The sequence below is a fragment of the Cheilinus undulatus genome, linkage group 16 (genome assembly GCF_018320785.1).
Source record: "Cheilinus undulatus linkage group 16, ASM1832078v1, whole genome shotgun sequence".
Classification (NCBI taxonomy): domain Eukaryota; kingdom Metazoa; phylum Chordata; class Actinopteri; order Labriformes; family Labridae; genus Cheilinus; species Cheilinus undulatus.
Genome location: NC_054880.1, coordinates 4,181,369 through 4,201,598, shown reverse-complemented (window position 1 = coordinate 4,201,598; position 20,230 = coordinate 4,181,369). Strand labels below are relative to the sequence as shown.

The 20,230-nt window shown below is 36.4% G+C and overlaps 3 protein-coding genes across 3 annotated transcripts; all 3 read left to right on the top strand.

Annotated features, from left to right (window-relative positions):
- Positions 1–1,012: 1,012 nt before the first annotated feature.
- Positions 1,013–3,661, top strand: LOC121523462 (zinc finger protein 501-like). The gene is made up of 2 exons (XM_041808372.1): positions 1,013–1,075; positions 2,304–3,661. Exons 1-2 carry the CDS (start codon positions 1,051–1,053, stop codon positions 3,512–3,514), a joined length of 1,236 nt encoding a protein of 411 aa, XP_041664306.1. The 5' UTR covers positions 1,013–1,050; the 3' UTR covers positions 3,515–3,661.
- A 1,441-nt stretch (positions 3,662–5,102) lies between these two features.
- On the top strand, positions 5,103–9,433 carry LOC121523466 (zinc finger protein 135-like). Its single transcript, XM_041808377.1, has 2 exons — positions 5,103–5,435; positions 6,889–9,433. The coding sequence occupies exons 1-2, from the start codon at positions 5,348–5,350 to the stop codon at positions 7,851–7,853; spliced, it is 1,053 nt and encodes a 350-aa protein (XP_041664311.1). The 5' UTR covers positions 5,103–5,347; the 3' UTR covers positions 7,854–9,433.
- Positions 9,434–11,912: 2,479 nt separating this feature from the next.
- On the top strand, positions 11,913–19,745 carry LOC121523465 (zinc finger protein 37-like). The gene is made up of 2 exons (XM_041808376.1): positions 11,913–12,162; positions 14,851–19,745. Exons 1-2 carry the CDS (start codon positions 12,000–12,002, stop codon positions 15,768–15,770), a joined length of 1,083 nt encoding a protein of 360 aa, XP_041664310.1. The 5' UTR covers positions 11,913–11,999; the 3' UTR covers positions 15,771–19,745.
- Positions 19,746–20,230: the final 485 nt, after the last annotated feature.

The following is a 20,230-nucleotide window of genomic DNA, read 5'->3' as shown; positions in this document are numbered from 1 at the left end:
TATGAACAAAGATCCTTTCTGAAGGAAGAGGAGAAAAATTATTCCACTTTCACTGAGTCATTTTCGTGCAGATGTGGCCTTATTTAATATTCAGTGATCTACTGTACCAGACTACTTTAACTCCGAACATTTGGGGTAAAAAGTTAGTTCAACTGCAGATAATTCTCCTCCCACAGATGGCAGAAACATTTTTTTAAAGATGTTTTGGCATCTAAGTTTTTTAAAGTTCTAAATAACTGTTGAAATACAACCTCAAGGATTTATGGATTTTTTTTTTTTTTATAACAGAGTGTGATCAGTATGCATGACAACTTTATGACATGGAGTGTGAGATGATGCTGATGTATTTTCTTCTATCTTGAAGTTGTGTTTTTTTTTTTTTTTTTTTGGAGTGTATGTTTATATCTCTTTAAATGTATTAGAAATATTTTGTTTAATTTTTACACAACAGACTGTTTTTGTTTTTACTTAGACATTCAAGGAATCCAGAGGGCTGTTTCTATGACCTTTGACCTGAAAACAGCTCAACACTCATGATAATGACAAAGACATTTATGAATACTTGAAAGAGACGGTTCACTTGAGGTTTGTCTTTTAGAAAAGATGCATTTTTGATAACCTTTCAATGTATTTACCTGATTCAGTCATTTCAGTATGTTGAACAAGTCAACCTTACATTTAAAGAAGCACATAATCTCTTAACCTACAGGACATAGTACCCCCCCCCCCCCATCTCTCTTTGCTGTGAGTCAAGTGAGGCCCAGCCTTACAGAGCTGTCCCACATCACAGACTAGAGCTTCACTTCCAACGGGGGTTTCTCTCCTTTAATGACACACTTTATCATAAACTCAGGGATAATATCGTGTTTAGTGTTTTATTGTGAAGGCCAGACGAGTACAGGAAGTGATGTTATTTTGTTTCCGGGTTTTGAACGCTCACTCCTTTTGAGTAAAGTGGATAATACAACGATCCGCAGGATTAGTTTAATCATAGAAACGTGTTCGAAGGTGACTTTTCTTGACATGCTCTGACTCTTGGATGTTTGTAAAATGTCCGTGTTTCAGGATTTCTCAGGTTTGTTTTCTTCCTTCTTCTATAAATGTGTTTACTGTAAATGTTCCAGAGTTTAGCCTGTAGCTAAGGTTTGCATCCACACACAGCACAGTGTTAATTGCAGCTAGATCCAGATTAAAGTATAACTTTGTTTTCTGGACTCGAGAACACTGTGCTCAGGGCTGTGTGATTATTTTTTTCGGAATTCTCATTTTTGTGAAAATAACCGTTAAATAATTTACCTTAAGAAAATGAGAGATATTCATATCACGCCAGTAGCTCTAGTTAGCCTTCTGCTCTGATTTGGCTCTGATCCAGGGCTTATCATTGTTGGAACAAAAAAACGAGGTGTGTGAAGTTGTGCAGCAGTCCTTACTGAAGTTGATACATAAAATCACAGGCTCTTTGAACTTGTCATGACTGATGGTATCATCCCTGAAAGGATCCCAGCCAAAACATTTCTGTGGATCAGGCCTCATCAACTAATATTTAACAAAGTCTGCTTCAAGAAAATGTCCTCAGGGGAATGTCTGGAGCATCATAATGTCAAACTTGGGACAAGTTTCATTCTAGTTCCTAGTTAACATTTGTTTATTTAATGTTTATTTGTATAGGGATAAGTATGAAGCAAGTGACCCACTGCCACTGTGCCCTAGTGATTTTTGTGGCTAAAAGTCAACTATGAGATGGTATAATTGTTTAAAACAAGGGATACACAGATTAGCCCTTTTTCATGACCTTTGACCTTCATCATAAATCAATGTCTGTAGCAGATATAACTGTGATGAAGATCACTCTCTTACATCGTCATATTGTTTCCCACAGTGCACATCCCTAGCCTCCCGCTCTGTTCAAGTTTCAGAATAGCAGTGAAATCCACAGCACCAACCCCTGCAGGCTAGTGAAAGCTGAAAAATTGGTCATATTTTAATGCAACAGAAGAGTTTCTAAAACTCTGTGTTTTTCAACAGTTTTTTAAGCATCACTAGTATTCATGGTTGACAAAATGTTTGAACCGTAACAGACGCTTTTTCCTGTTTTTCCATTTCTATCATCTTCTTCTCTTCCATTTCTGATAGCTTTGAACATTTGAGATCTGGGAAAAGGTTTGCCCCCTTACATCCTATTGCTTCTGCAACTCTTGTGACCACCTGCACATCTGCATGAAAAGTACAGTTTGACTATCAGTTGAATACAGTCTCTGTTTTAAGATAAAAGTTAGTTCGTAATGTGTGCTTCTGTATTTTAGTTTTTCCTGAGGAGGTTCAGCAGCTTTCAGTGAGTAAAGAAGAGGTTTCCCCTGAGCAACAGGAGAGGAGCTCCAATCTGAATCAGGACATTACTGAGCCTGCACACATTAAAGAGGAACTGTGGAGCAGTCAGGAGGGAGATCAGCCTCAAGGTCTGGAGGAAGCTGGTGTCAGCATTTTCACATTTTTTCCTGTCCATGTGAAAATTGACGATGATGAAGAAAAACCTCAGTACTCACAGCTTTGTCAAAGACAAACTGAACTAGAGACCGAGGTCAAGAACCAAGACTCCTCTGATGCTGAGACTGATGACAGTGCTGATTGGAAGGAGATGACAGAACAACAGCCAGAGTTAAACTCTGTGGAAAGCATCGAGACTAAGAGACCAATGAAAGATAAAAAACCACATAGCTGCTCTGAGTGCGGTAAAAGATTCAACCAAAAGAAACATCTTAGAGATCATATTAGAATTCACACAGGGGAGAAACCCTTCAGCTGTTCTGTGTGTGAGAAAAGATTTAACAGAAAACATAATTTGACACAACACATGAGACGGCACACAGGGGAGAAACCTTTCAGCTGCTCTGAGTGTGGGAAAAGATGTGGCCGTAAACATGAACTTACAGGACATATGAGAATGCACATGGGGGAGAAACCCTTCAGCTGTTCTGAGTGCGGAAGAGCATTTACCCGTAAAAATGATCTGAAAAAACATATGAGGATACACACGGGAGAGAAACCCTTTAACTGCAGTATGTGTGGTAGAAAATTTAGTGATAAAGGAAGTATGACTAGACACATGACAACTCATTCTGCAGAGAAGCCCTTTGGCTGCTCTAATTGTGATAAAAGATTTAATAACAAATCTAATCTGACAACTCATATGGCTCTTCACACAGGAGAGAAACCCTTCTGCTGCTCTGAGTGTGGTAAAACATTCATCCATAAACATGTCCTGACTAACCATATGAGAATACACACGGGTGAGCAACACACCTGTACTGAGTGTGATAAAAGATTTAACCAAAAAGATCATCTGACAAAACATATGAGAACACACACAGGAGAGAAACCGTTTAGCTGTATTACATGTGGTAGAAAATTTAGTGATAAATCAAGTATGACCAGACACATGACAATTCACTCTAGAGAGAAACTCTTTGGCTGCTCTAACTACAATAAAAGATTTAATAAGAAGTCTATCAGTTAAAAATTCACAAGTGTGCAGGGGATCAGGCTTAAGAGCCTCTTCAAAGCCAAACTGAGGGAAAAAAGAGAGACAAAAGTACAAGCAGAGTGAAGGGACTGTGGATGATCAGAACCTTTGAGGAACTGAGATCCAGAGAGAGATTTACAACCAGAGACTGAGATGAAGACTGAGGACTTTTCTGAACATGGTACTAATGATTGGATGGAGGCTGGAGACGCCTCAGAAATTGGGGAAACGTGTTATTCTGTGTGTGTGCATGTTTTTCTTTATTTCTTGTTCTTTTTTTAAAAAATTAAACCCACTTTCAAAAATTCTGTCCACTTTTTGTTCTTTTTTCCAATTCTATTATTTTGTGCTCTTGTTTTAATGATAGACTTGAGACAAAGGAAATCGTGTGACCCAATGGGAAAGGTGAACATTTCAAAACAAAAGCCCTCATGCTAAAATTTTTGCCTACATAGTCGTTCACTGTGTTTTACAGTATAGCAATAGGCCTGTTTGCTCTACACATTGTATTAAAAATGTTACTGGAAGAATGACTGGTTATTTAATGGACTAAATTAATATCAGGATGAAAAAAATTATCATAAACAAATAAGCATGGAGTTATTGATATGTTTATCCATGTACATGGCAGGTATCAAATTTTCAATTAATTATTGTATTGTTTGCTGGAAAGGCTTATTTATTATTGCGTGTTAAAAATAAATAAGTAAATAAATGAATAAGTGCATGATCTGAGAGAAAATGGGAAATCTGTGTACATGGATAAAAACAGCCCAAGTTTATTGTTTCATGTTAGAGTTTTTTCTCCTAAAAATAATTTAGTCCATTAAATCAATAGTACTCTTCCCACTTACCTTTTGAATATAATATATAGAGCACACAGGCATATAATTAGACTAAAACAGAGTGGATGACAATGTAGCCTAAAATTTTGACGTCAGGGCTTTTATTTTGAAGTGTTCACCTTTCCCATTGGGTCACATGTTTTTCTTTGACTCAGTCTATCATTAAAACAAGAAAACAAATCAGTGGAATTAACACACACACACACACACACACACACACACACACACCCAACCACACACACACACACACACAAGGCACTCCCCAGTTATGTTTTGTTAATGGTAACAAGGTATGTGTGTTGGATCAATAGCATTGGTGCTAGCATATATCCTGGCTAGGTATTATTGGGTTCTGATGTTGAAATTATGTATTTTTGCTACTTTTTACCCCTTTAAAGTAAAGACCCAATTAAAGCAGCTCTTGCCTGAAAAAAACAAACACACACAAAAAAAAAAAAAAAAAACACACCAAAAATAAATAAATAAATAAAAACTTTTTGCCGGTGTGTTAAATCATTCATTTAAGAAAACCAAAGAAACTAGACTGGTCCAGAGAATTCATTTTCTTTTCTTTTCTTTTCTTTTCTTTTCTTTTCTTTTCTTTTCTTTTCTTTTCGTAGTTGCTCTGATGCACCCTCCAGTACATCAGGTGGCGTTGTTACGTCTGACTGCTTTGCTCCCTTCCGCCATTGACCATAATGACCCGGAAGTGGTTGTATCTCCCAGCGCTAATCACAGACAGGTGCTGAAATGCAGTCCGCTTTCGTTCTACCTAACCGTAGTGGATTATAAAGCTCGTTTGTTTGCTCAGACTTGTTAGTGTGAATTTTTTACTTTCAGTCGTTCGTCTGAGAGCTGTTGGCTTTGTTTAAAAGCGTTAAACGTCTGAGCTGCGGCGTAACAGGAAGCTAATGCAGTTAGCTTTAGCGCTTGTTTGAACGGATTTTGTCTGAAATAAAAGTTTCTGGAACATTTAGCAAAGATGTCTCAAGTTCAAATGCTGAGATCGGAAGAGGAAAACGACCGACAGCAGAAACGACGGGACGCTGACGTCCAGTTACACAAAGCAGGTTAGTTCACTTTGTTATTTATTTACCACCATAATGAACTCCTAAAGTACAATAAATCCTCTGTCTGCTGTTTTAAAAGTGTAGAATAAACTGTTACGTCAGACCAACTAAAGGCACCCCTTGGTTAAAGCTTTTTCAAAACCTCTGAGATTTCTCATGAATATGGCATGAAGCTTAAGATGTTTAAAACTATTGGGTATTTAACTGTAGCATTTTCACATAGCTGATGGTCAGTGGTATCAGTTGATGAATTCAATGATGAAATCTTACTTTGAAATTCCCTCATGTATGTACAGATCCGTTTTAGTAACAGTGATATTAGTAAATATTCAGGAGTTTTGAACATTTCTGCCAACATTTAAAGCCTATATATTGGCAGTATATTTCATATAAAAGGCTTAATTATTGAGAAAAAAAATACAAATGAACCATAACATATAGGTAGTTGTCTAGGACATTGGTTCCCTAAGTGGAGTTTGGGAACTCCTGGAGGGTTGTGCTGTTCCGAAAACATTTTTGAAGGATTTCAAATTGCATATTTTACCCATTATTACAAAAAAAATGCATACATTTAGAAGAAAGTATAATTCTAAATAAAAAAAGAGTCAACAGGTGAGACTTAACCTGAAACAAAATAAATGTTTAAAACTTCCTTATAATGTAAGCCAGCACACGACTAGGTTGCATATTTGCTTTTGCAGATATCAGATATATTCTGGTATTTATAAATTAAGCCAATACAGATATCAACACCAAATATTGATTTAGTAAAGATCTCAAACTTCAGTTCTTAAAGAATGCAATTTAAAGTTTGAGCATTGACACATTTCAGTCCTTAAAAAAAAAAAAAAAAGGAAAAAAAAAAAACTTTAAAAGTGTAAGGAATGATGAATAAAGAAAAAGACTTCAGCTGATATAGGTCTGTTTGTCCAGCCTAGAACTCCACTAACTTTTGTGTTTGTATGGCCAATATTTGCAGTTAATATAGGCTGATTTTTTGTTAAAATATTGGTTATAAATATCATCAGAAATGTCTTTATCTGCAGATACTGATGTTATGCCAATTTTTATTTTACTTTAATAACTGCTGTATGAAAGCAGCACCACTCTCTGATGTTGCTAAGATTAGGCTACACACTCATATGGTCCCTCTCCTGTGATACTTAATTAAAACATTTTTTCAAAATAACATATCTGGTCTTGGTTTGATAAATGACTGTTAATTGTTGGCTTTAATGTGTTTCAGGTTTTTGCTACAAGAGCTGTTGGTATCATTAAGAGTCCTCACATTTCTCTCTTGGTTTAAATAAATAGATAGGTGATAAATAGATAGGTGATAAATACATTTATTTGTTGTAATAACTGACAGCAAAGTATGATATGTGCTATCAACAACTTCAGGTTTTCACTGTTCTTTTTTTTTGTTTTGTTTTTGTTTAACATTTATCTCCAGATGTCCAGCAGCTGGTGGTGAAAGAAGAAGAGGTTCTCCCTGAGCAGTTGGAGAGAAGCTCCAGTTGGAACCAGGAGGAGCCACTAGAACCAGCACACATTAAAGAGGAACAGGAGGAACTGTGGATTAATCAGGAGAGAGAGCACCTTCAAGGAGCAGAGGAGAGTGATATCATCGCGTTCACATTTAATCCTGCCTCTGTAAAGAGTGAAGAGGAAGATGGAGAGAAACCTCAGTCTTCACAACTTCATGAAATCCAAAGTGAAGAGAACAGAGATCCAGGGTACTTGAAAACAGAATCTGTTGGAGAGGACTGTGGAGGATCAGAAGCAGACAGAGACTTTAATCCAGACTATCATTTACAGGCAGTCACTCTTGACAAGACCTCACACCTCTCTGGATCTGATACTGATGACAGCGCTGATTGGGAGGAGAGTTATGAACCCCAGGAAGGTTTAACCCAAGTACAAAGCAAAGACAGAGCTGTGAGTGATGAGAAATGTGAAACTGGAGATACATCAGTTAGCTCCTCTGACTGTGCTTCAAGCTTTGGACATAAGAAATGCCAGAAAAAGCACAAAGGAGATAAACCATTCAGATGTTCTGTTTGTGGTAAAAGATACCCTCTTGAAAAAAATTTACGACAACACATGCGACGTCATTCGGTAGAAAAACCTTTCACCTGCTCAGTTTGTTCGAAAAGTTTTCTCTGGAGAGCAGAGATGGTGGCACACATGAGAGTCCACACAGGAGAGAAACCATTCAGCTGTTCAGTCTGTGGTAAAACATTCAAGCAAGTTGGATCACTTAAAAAACACTCTGTGGTCCATACAGGGGAGAAACCGTTTAGTTGTTCAGTCTGTGGTGAAAGTTTTTCTAATCGAATTAATCTGATAAAACATTCTTTTGGCCACACAGGAGAGGAACCTTTCAAAGGATTCCTGCAGATCCTTGAAAAGTCTTAAATTTGACATTGGACATTTAAGGCCATAAAAAGACTTTAAAACTCTGATTTTTGCAAGTGAGAGATCTTTAAGTTTAGAAGACATATTAACTAAGATATGTCTTTGTTCACTCTTCGTTTTCTAGACAACCTTCTACATTTTAATCATTCTTTTTTGTATGTAATGTTTGTCTACATAACATTCAACAGCATTTAGAGCACTGCTGCTGGTACATAACCTGTGTGTGAGCGGTTCCCAGTAAGAATCTTTCAGTGTTAGAGAGATATTACTGAACTAGTTAAAGAAAAGAAGAACGTTGTCAAGTTCTCTGTCCATATGTTCATACTCGCTCCCTCATGTCAGCATCTCTTTCCCTCACTATGTAGAATAATGAGTCGAGATATCCTGTTTGAATTGATATTTAGCAATATCTCATACTATTAATTAGCAATGATCTCATACTGGCTAATCAGCATTTTAGCGCATCATATGAAAATCCTGATGTTTTACCAGATGTTTTACCACCATTATGGACAAATTAATTAGCAAAAAAGCCTATGCTGGTAATAGAACAGCAGAAACAAGACAAATTATCTTTGAAGCTATAGTACTAGTCACGGATGCAGGTAGAGAAAGTGAGTATAAAAGAGTTAGCATGCTACAGTCAGTTTTTAAGGTTTTCAAACTGTTAGAGTGTATCAATTAAAGGGTGTATGCATTTAAAGTCTTTCTGTGCAACATTAACAAGTCAATCCCTGTTTGGGGGAAAATGGTACATTACACCATTTCATTTTTGGCATCATGCATTCTAGCTTTGGATAGTTTTTATTTTTTAGGTGTGAAAGCAGGAAACAGACCTCTCATGATTTGTGTTTTATATGAAACTACTCGATTTTAAAATGAAAATGCTTAAAAATGACAAATTCAAGTTATCTGGAATGTTAGCGTTATAAAAGATTGATCTTTTTTGATTGATAATCAGTTTTGTATTTCTTACTGAATTTCTTTCCACAAATTGTTGGATAAATATTCTCCAGAATTCTGTGAATTCAGTGTTGGGTGCTCCGCCAGACCCTTCTCATTTTATAGCACTCACCATGATTAAGATTTTAAGAATACACCGCTTTCCACATTATTAAGCAAATGACATTTTTCTCTTATTTTCCGAAATCTTAATGCAAATGACAGTCAGAGTATTTTTCAAGTCATCAGCCATTAGAGCATAATTCAAATGTTTTTGAACAAACTTCATGATAACCATTACTTTTTTAGAAATAGAAACCGCAAAATGCACTTTTCCACATTATTATGCCCAACAGAGTTTTAAAACATTTTTTTGGTTGAAAATGGTCATTTGTTTAATTTGCAGCATTAGGAGGTCATATTTACTGAAATCAAAGCTATTTCAATCAAAAGAATCTTAACAGGCCAAGTTCCATGTTAACATAGGAGCCCTTCTTTGATATCACCTTCACTATTCTTGCATCCATTGAACTTGTGAGTTTGCTTGAATGCTAGATGTCACAATATCCTCCCAGAGCTGCTGTTTTGATGTGAACTGTCTCCCACCCTCATAGATCTTTAGCTTGAGGATGCTCCAAAGGTTCTCAATAGCGTTGAGGTCAGGGGAGGATGGGGGCCACACCATGAGTTTCTCTCCTTTTATGCCCGTAGCAGCCAATGGCACAGAGGTATTCTTTGCAGCATGAGATGGTGCATTGTCATGCATGAAGATCATTTTGCTACAGAAGGCACAGTTCTTCTTTTTGTATCGTGGAAGAAAGCGGTCAGTCAGAAACTCTAGATATGTTGCCGAGGTCATTTTCACACCTTCAGGGACCCTATAGGGGCCTACCAGCTCTCTCCTCATGAATCTGGCCCAGAACATGACTCCGCCACCTCCTTGCTGACATCATAGCCTTGCTGGGACATGGTGGCCATCCACCAACCATCCACTACTCCTCCATCTGAACCATCCAGGGTTGCACGCCACTCATCAGTCAACAAGACTGTTTGAAAATGAGTCTTCATGTATTTCTGGGCCCACTGCAACTGTTTCTGCTTGTGAACATTGGTTAGGTGGAGCTGAATAGTAGGTTTATGCACGACTGCAAGCCTGTGGAGGATCCTACACCTTGAGGTTGGTGGGACTCCAGAGGCACCAGCAGCTTCAAATACCTGTTTGATGCTTTGTAATAGCATTTTAGCATCTGCTCTCTTAATCTGATGAATTTGTCTGTCAGAAACCTTCCTCGTTATGCCTTTATCTGTACGAACCCATCTGTGCTCTGAATCAGCCACAAATTTCTTCATAGTAAGATGATCATGATTAAATTTTCATGAAATATCTAATGTTTTCATTCCTTGTCCTAGGCATTACACTATTTGACACTTTTCAGCAGTAGGTATCCTTTTTCTTTCCTATATTGCTTGAAACCTGTGGCCTGCTTAATAATGTGGAACAGTGCATTTTGAGGTTTTTATTTAGAAAGAATAATAGTTATCATTATGAATTTTGTTCAAAAACATTTGAATTATGCTCTAATGGCTAATGACTTGAAAAATACTCTGTCATTTGCATTAATATTTTGGAAAATAAGAGAAAAATGTAATTTGCTTAATAATGTGGAAAGCAGGGTAGAGGCATTAAATGTGTCAGAAGTAGTCAAATTTAGGCATTTATGATTTTTTTTGCCCTAAATAATGTGACATCTCATAAACAGTACATTAATTCATTAAGTGCAGCCATGGTTCCATATACCAAGAAATGTTACATGCCTTTCATTTTTGACACTCAAAAAGTGGCATTTATTTTCTCAGTTCAGGTCTTAAAGAGTCTTGAACGTGTTTAGGAGCCTTGCTTTCAGTTGTTGACTCTTTTGCAAAAGGTTTTCTTATGAAACAAACCTGAGGCGACACCTGATCATCCCCATGAGGGAGAAACCATTTAGTTGCTCAGTTTGGGGTAAAAGATTCACACAAAGTGGATCTCTAAGGGTGCACTCTTTTATCCAAACAGGGGAGAAACCATTTAGTTGCAATGTTTGTATTAAAAGTTTCACTGAGGCAGTGTGTGTTAAAAAAAAACAAACAAAAAAAAAACGTCCATGTAAGAGCCGTAAAAATAAATGAATGAATGAATAAATAAAGCCTTAACATAATAATGAGATATAAAATATTAACCACACTGGCATAGTCCAACATTTGTTGATTTGGTTTTGAAATGTGGTTTGAAAACTTAACAACTGGACATTTTTTGATACTCCAAATTACTGGATTGTGTTCTCTGACTTTTTAATATTTTCTCATGTAAACATCTGATTTAAGTGATTGGCACATATCTGTATTAATATGTTTTATGTTTGTTGACAGAGTTTTTGATTTTTTATAAGTCTTGAAGTTGCCATCTTTTAGTTGTGTGGTTTGTCTGAAGGTCTAATGCTAGCTTTTGGTATATCAATAAACATTCACTTAACTTAATAAGATATGTCTTTCCTTACCTCTTGGCTTTATTCATTAGTGAAGGTACTCTAAAATCAGTTAAATTTAAAAATTGGATTTCTAGTAATATGTCAGAGATAAAATTTGAAATACAGAAGTTTTCATCAAACATTTACTTATGTGTTTGTTAAAAGTGTCAGTGTAAGAGGTTAAAAATTGTGTATGAAAGTAATACACAGACATTTAGTGTTAAATTACAAATGAAGGTTAAAATGTTATCAATACAAGAATTGGAAAAATTCAATAATATGTATTTTTTAAGTGATCAAAATTGTAAAAAGTTAAAAATTTGAATGAGAATCAAATATATTTATTATTTTACTTCTACATTTTAAATAGCGAGTAAAAGTTAGATTTCAGTCTCCTCCTCGTCAGCATGGTTTGTCCTTTATGGTTAGAGTGTTGTCAATCTTTTCAGTAAATGCTGGATATTAATGTTTTGCATTTATATGTAGAAGTATAGATACGTTTGTCTTGGACGCTCTCATTTTATTGTGAAGACTGGCTGTGTTGACAGGAAATGAGATTTTTGTTTCCGGGTCCTTGAGGCGCTTCCCCGTTTGGCACAGTTAGTATGTGTAGATGATGCAGCGTCCTTTTGGAGCAGAGTAGTCCTATAAAATGGGTTCAGAGTTGACTTTGGGCTACCCATTTTGACCCTTGGATATGTGTAAAATGTCCGGGTTTCAGGATCTTAAAGATTTATCCAAACGGCGGCTGACAGAGCTGTCAGGGCAAACAACAACATGTGAACACGAAGAAGAGCTTCACCGACAAGGAAAACATCTGGGTGTGATTTTAACATCTGAAATGAAGCTGCAGAGAGCAGGTTTGTTTTCTTTTCTTTAAATTTAAACTCGTTTTTTGTCAGTACTGCTGGGAGCTGAGCCTTTAGCTAACGTTCACATCCATACACAGCTCAGTGTTAGCCACAGCTAGCTCCTGATTACATCTTAAGTTTGTTTCTCCGACGTAAAAAATCTCTCCTGGCTGTGGTTGGTGGTTAAGTGTATGTTATAAAACTTAAAACCGGTGAAATTGCGTTTAGAATTTATACATATTTGAGGGAAGTGTATGTTATCACAGCAGGCCTGTTCTGTTTTAGCACTCTTCTTCAACTCAGAGGTGAATATTAAACTGTTCTCTCCACTGCCTTTTTCAAACATATTTAACTGAAACAGTTTTTTAAAAGTTAGGGCAGGTGGATTTTGTAAGAAAGTGGTTCTCACAGGACTTACATGATTTCATTTCAATCCTGAGGGACACACTGAGGGACAACCCTCATTTTCAACGCTGCCTAGATGTACAACAGAGAAGACACAGAAAAAGTGTGTTACAAACTAACTAAGATTGAATAAAATAAAGTCTTTAATGGCAGCTTACTGACTGGCAAGCCTGGAGAGTGTAGAATTGTCTGAGTTGATGGAAGAAGACTTCACATAATGTTAGGTGTTGAGTTATATTCAAATACAGAATTTGAATAAATCCAATAAAACTAAAGAGTGGTCTGTTTATATATATTTGGAAAAAAATACATGATGCTTTATTTTTCTGTTCCTTTTGGGTCTTATCCCTGAAAAAAAGAAAAAAAAACTAACTCTAAAACTAAAAAACCTAAACTAAAACAAAACATTTTTACTAAATAAAAACTAAACTAACACACCAACTAATCTTAACTAAACAAAATCTAAAAATAAGTTAAAACTTAATATAGATTTTAAAAAAAAACCTGATAAAAAACCCCAGTCTATTCTAACTTTGGTGCACACTGATATCCTGTACTATAAGTCAAACCTTGTAGGTCTGGAGAAGACATTTTCAAGACTAAAGCAGTGTTGTTTTTGTTGACTAAAAGCATGACTAAAAATGTTAGTCTAATACCCTTTATTCCACTAGAAAGACTAGACCAAGACTAGCTAGAAAATAGATCTTTGTTGATTTAAAAACTCTGACATTTTTTTTGTCAAGGAGACTAAATATTAGTGCTGGAGGTTGGATGCTCAAAATCTATGATACGTCCCCTCCGTATTTGAATAACATACCAGTGTTATTTCAGTATATTTTAAATGTATCAAAGCATTGATAATCTATTGATTTGAGAGTTTAACATTTATATTAATTTTACAGCTTGACTCATTAGATTCGTATGAAAAACATAAAAGCCTTTACTGAAAGTAACTAAAATGTGAGTTTTTGTGACTAAATCTGGACCACAATGTTTTTGAGTTTAGTCATCTAAAGTTATAAAAGTTAAAACAAATAAGCTAAATGTGACACAAAAAAACTGCACAAGGACAGGATCCAGTCACAGCCCAGACAGGCAGGTCGTTTATTTCAGTCCAAAGGTTTGGTACACAAAAAGGCAGAGCAGTAGGACAAACAAATCCAGAGGGGTAAGGCTAGAGGTAGAGTCCAAAAAACACAAGCAGGTCATGCATTAGAGAGCTAACACAAGAAATAAGGCTGGAACAAGGTGCAGGTAATTGGGGAAGGAGCAGACACATTAGGCGGGAAACATGAAAGGCAGGATCTAAAAGACAGACACAAGGGTAAATAACTTCAAAATAAAACAGGAAATAACCAAAAACACATGGAAAATAATCAAATGACCTTAGGTAAATTGACCAACTGTGTCAGAAATACAGGAAGTAAGTCACAAACTTGGAAAAAAAAATGTTTTTTGTATTTTCCATAAGAATAAATATGAGTTACATAACAGACAACAATTGTGGTTGATTTTGAAGACGAGGAGAAGTGTTGTCTCTGTCACATACAGGTGCTTTGAGTTTGATTCATCTCAGAAAGAAATAGTTGCATGAAGAGCCCAAAAAAGAAAATGCAAATTGCAACTGTCCTTAAATGTGATCCAATGCATGCTGTAGGGTTTTTGTAGAATAAAATGCATTTATTTCAAATGGCCAATATATATATTTGAAAGTCTTTTTAATTTTTTAAAACTATTTTCTATGAAAATTAAAGATAAATAAAATTTATTTGAACACTATTTAAAAAAACCATAATCATGAAATAGCTGTCCATTCAAGGCTATATGATATATTTGCCATATCAACCCCCAGCCTCCTGCTGTATCTCACTATATAAATCAGGGCACCATGCAGCATCACTTCCTTTAGGCTGATGAAAGCTGAAACTTGAACCACATTTGAAGGTAACAGAAGAGTTTGTTGACAGTCATAGTTGCCCAGCCTCTCCTGCTCATCATTGTCTTTCATTTCTGGTGGTTTTGATCATTTTGATATTTGGCTAAGCATTTTACAGTCTGCCATCTTGTTACTTCTGCACTGCTTCTTAACCAGGCAGCTTCCAAACTATAATACAGAGATCTGATGGTCACCAGAGTACAGTCTTGACCTGCTCTTTTTGTCGGATGTAAATTTTTTTGACAGGAGGTTTACTTTTTTGGGTAAACTTTAAGACTGATAATGTCATGTATTACTATTCCATGTTCTTTTTAAATATAAATCAATTACTCAAACTATATGCTTCTGTGTTTTAGTTTTTCCTGTTGAGGTCCAGCAGCTTTCAGTAAGTAAAGAAGAGGTTCTCCCTGAGAAGCAGGAGAGGAGCTTCAGTCTGAATCAGGAAATTACCATCAAAGAGGAACCGGAGGAACTGTGGAGCAGTCAGGAGGGAGATCAGCTTCAGGGGCCAGAGGAGGATGAAATCATCGAGTTCACTTTTATTCCTGTCCATATGGAGAGCGAAGAGGATGAAGAAAATCCTCAGTCCTCACGGACTCATCACAGACAAACTGAACACATGGAAACAGGAGCTGATGAAGACGGCTACAGAGGAGCAGAGGGAGTCAGGTATTTTGATCCAGAGAGCAATTTACATCCAGAGATTGAGGTAAAGACTGAAGACTCCTCTGAAGCTGAGACTGATGACAGTGCTGATTGGAGGGAGACAACAGAAGACCAGGCAGATTTAAACTCAGTGGAAAACATAAAGAAAATGGGAAGAAAGACTGATAAGAGAAAGAAAACATATACTTGCTCTGAGTGTGGTAGAATATTTAACTTCAAAAGTTATCTAACGTACCATATGAGGACTCACACTGGAGATGAGCCATTCAGCTGCTCTGAGTGTGGGAAAAGATTTAACAAAAAACATCGTCTCACGGATCATGTGAGAATTCACACAGGAGAGAAACCCTTCAGCTGTACTGAGTGTGATAAAAAATTTAGCCTTAAAGAAAATCTGACAAGACATATGAGAACTCACACAGCAGAGAAACCCTTCAGCTGCTCTGAGTGTGGTAAAAGATTTACCCATCAAAGATGTATGAAACAGCACATGAAAACCCACTCAGGGGAAAAACCGTTCAGCTGTTCTGTATGTGGTAAAAGTTTTAGCATCAAATGTTATCTGTCACAGCATATGAAAATTCACACAGGAAAGAAGCCTAACAGTTAGGGTTGCATGACTACATAATTTTTAAATTCAATAGTTATGTGATTAAAGTCAAATAATGATGATTAGTAAAGCAACAGAAGAAAGGGAGTACATAGCAACAAGCAACAATATGTATTTGCAAAACATAATCCATTTGCTGCTGACCGTGGACAGCTTGCTCTCATTTTCAAGAGAACAAACAACATCAATAATGTGAGCTTCAGCTCCCATTCAAGCACAACAGCAAAAAATATCAACATTTAGGGAAGCAAAAAAGTACTGCTCTGTCACAGTTTATGATTTATAATTCTAGTTTGTATGTTAGAAGCAATCGACATCAGTGTGAGCTTGCTGAAGGTTCACTTGGTGTTATGTCGTTCTGTAGATGGCCACAGAAAAAAAAATCTTGCTCATGATTACCAACTTGTACTAGTGGCAGAAACGGCCAAGGACCTTCTGCAACTCTTTTCTAATTGAACAAATCTGTCCTGATTGTGTGTCTACCATTTCAGAGTTCCTACTCCAAGGTGGGAGAATGCAGTGGTAACTAACAGTCACAGATTTCTCTGACTGCTGTGGAGTGCTTGTACTGGAGGGCTTTTGTTGGGTTGAAAGATGCATTTACATATTTTGAAAGTTACAGTAGTAGTGTTTTTCTGGTAACACATTCTATGAAGCCTTACTCTATAATACATTATGACACATTTTAAGCATACTTATCATGCATTATTATGCTCTCATAGGTGCTCATGGCTATTTATAATATGAGTGTGAAGCAGTCGGGTGAGGATCAGCACCTCCTAGTTCAAGGCCATGGTTCTCAGCCACTAAACGGTGGCAGTGCATCTTTTTCCCAAGTGAAGGAGTTCAAGTATCTCAGGGTCTTGATCACAAATGAGGGAAGAATGGACTGTGAGGTTGACGGGCGGATTAGTGTGTTGGCAGTTCTGCAGATGTTGTACCAGACCATTGTGGTAATTAAGGAGCTGAGCTGGAAAGCAAAGCTTTCTGTTTACTGGTTGATCTTTCTTCCAACCATCACCTATGGTCATGGACTCTGGGTAATGACTGAAAGAATCATGGGTTCAAGCAGTCTTAGCAATAGGGTGAGGAGCTTTGACATGCCGAGAGAGCTTGAAGTAGAACTGCTGCTCCTTCAATTTGAAAGGAGCCAGTTGAAGGTGTATGGGCATCTGCTCAGGATGCTTTCTGGACGCCTCCCTGGGGAGGTTTTTTTTTTGTTTTTTTTTGGCTGCGTCCAGCTGGGTGTAGACCCTTGGATAAACCCTGGACTCACTGGAGGGATTATATATCTAATCCAGCCTGGAAATGCCATTAAATGTTGATAGGGAAAGCTTTATCTGGACTGACATGCTTAGCCTGCTTCCACCATGACCTGGCCCCAGATAAATGGAATAAAATAAATGGATGGCATGTAATGGTGTGCATGTAGTTATAAACATTCATATTTAATCAGAATGCTTTATAAAAATGGTTATTTCACACTGTAAGATATTTTATTATGACTTGAAAGGTTGGATATCAGTGCAACATATTTGCTGGCCAATTGCTTTTTTTTGCAAAGAAGAGTGTATTAAGATTAAGAACTAGTTTTTTAAATATTGAATATAAAAAAGCCATCCTTAAATTGGCAACTGTCTTTTCTGGAATGATTTAAAGGAGACCTTAAAAACTTTAATGTTTAAAGAGTATTGTCTGTAGCTTTGATTAATAAGTGTGTAAAATTTCATCATCAGAAAGTTTAAATGCATGCTGAAATAAACAGCGTCTTTATCGTTATTGCATCAACATAATCTTAATATTTTTTACTTTACTTCAATTATACAATGGCTATTTACAGTGACATAAAACCAGGTTATTATGGATTAATGTGGGATTTCCTCTTGTGAAACCAATAAAGGAATATCGTATCTTATTTATAATACAGGGATTACATGACTCTACTAAGAGCAACTAAAGACCACTTACAGGGACTTATTATTATCTATTACAATAGTTATTATATCATGCTATAGAATGATTTTAATTTGTTGTAAGTGTGAGCGTCTTGATACAGTTATCTTTAGAACTACAGCAAATTTTGCACTGACACTCAGCCTTAATAAAATTCCTTATGGATTGTGATAATTATTGTTATAAACATTGTGAATATTTATGAACGCTTACAACTCCATGCACACAGGAAAAGTGTGTTGATAGTCCATAATAGACACTTGTGTTATAATGATCACTGTTATAAATCATTGTTATTATTCAAGAGTGTTTATAACTATGGTTAAACAGCATCATATGTGCATTATAATGCCTATAAGCATATATATGATGTTTTATAGGGGTAGGCTTCATAGAAAGTATTACCCTCTCTTTATAGTACAAAGTCACGTCGACTAGTTGACTCAGCTTTACAGCCCATACCCCCATCTGCTAAGTGTTGCAATATATTTGGTGCATGGTAAAGAAACCCCCCAGAACATGTCCAAAATGTTCACATCCCATGTAAACCAGATGTCTTATATGAAGCAAATGTTCCTACTTTGGGCCACAGAGTTAAACAGCTAATATTAAGAAATATTTTTGTCCACTCTCAATTTCATCAATAGCTTTGAATTCTGTAGTAATACAAAGTAGTGATTGTAGTGCGCCTTGTTGACTTGAAACATAGCATTTTTGGTCTAAAGATGTTATGATGCCTTAAATAATTGTTGAATGTTGTGTGCACTGAATGACTATTTCCCTTTCCTTTTGAATATGATGTGCATGTTTAATTTGCTTGTATTTTACACACATAAGGTTGTTTTGGATTTGGATTGTTAAACCAGTCTACTGGAAGAATGACTTTTCAAATGAACCCATGAATCATGATTTACGTTAATGTTCTGTCATTTTTTTTCTTCTTCATGTTTCTACATGCAGCCATAGTGTCATAGTGAGACAACACCTCCCTCTCTCTCAGTTCTGTTATCTATCTATTTTTTTTTCAATATAAGTTTAAACAATTTTTTTTTTCCAATTTTCCTTTGTCTTAACATTTTTGACTGCTGGGTTTTTCTCTGTTTAAATAATTTACTGTTATTCTTTAACTTGTACCCGAAAGTGACTTTTTGAATTAATGTAGACTGGCTATCAAAATTCATTTATTTATTTCTACAAGCATAAAGCTCTGAGATCCATCAGAGCTCAGCTGTCCCCCACAGAAATCTGCCTGCAGCAGCCGCCATCCTCCAAAGAGACCCACAGGGCTGACTGCCCACAGTTAGCTCTACTAGTGTTATGGTAATTTTTCTCTGCTGCTGGTCAGAAATGAAATACAGACTTCTGCCAGCCGACAAAGCTTTTATTTCTTTGCAAAGAAAGGTCAATCATCACACAAGCGGTCAGAATGAAAAAAGACCCTGAACATGGGGAGACTTAAACATTTATACCTGAGGAGTGCCCCCTAAGGTATGCCTCCCACCCCCTCTGTCTGCTGTAGGAATCCACACCAGGACAGGGCTTTGTATCCAGGCGGGGGGTTTAAGAGGTCTAGAAATCACACAAAAGGACCTTTTGATTCAGTCATGGCCCCAGGTTTTACGCCTACACAGGAACTGGCACAGTCACCTTTGCTGCTTCGTAGAATAGAAGAGCAACAGTGGGGGGTGTTGGGGAAGGAGATGAGACAAAGAAGCTAAAATTCCATTACACTAGCAAAAGTGAAACCAGTCAGCTGCAGTCTCTGAATGCCCAGCTGATTCCACTAGTCCAATTATATCACTATTATGTATATACATAAGGGACCCATTTTAGAGTCCCCAATCAGAATTAATTCTCACCTTCAGCTTCATCACTGTGGTATTACCGTCTCATATTATCTCACTGTCATTCATTCTTTAAGGATCTCATTATCTTACTTTCATTATTTGTCATCATTTTCATTTCAGCTGTCCACTATTTACTGATGTTATTATTTTCACTATTATTACTTGTCATTTTATCACCTGCTATCTCATGTATTTGGAATAATTATTCACATTAAAGGCAATGTTTTGTTTGTATAGTTCTGTTAAGAGTTTAAATGATCCCCGATGGAGAATTCACTGACTTTGTTCTGAGATAGAGTAATAATAAGCATTGAATTGTTTAGTTTCCTTCAGAAATGAAGGTTTTGCCCCTGATATCTACATGAGGAAACATTAAAAAGTATTATATTCTTGGACAAATAACTTTAAAACACTACAACCGATTACATTGTTTTAAAACAACTTTCTTAATTTAATAATGCTAAATTATCTCACTAAAAGTTGTAATATATTTCAATATATTTCACTAACACTCTGAGTTAAACTTTTATTAAACATGCAGCTCAGTTCTGTGAGAATAGACAGATTAAAAAAAGTGAGACATTTAGAAGCAGTTTCGTCACATCAGGCAAATCAACAAGCTGTATAAGCCTACTCTTATTGTGAAGGCCAAATGTGTGC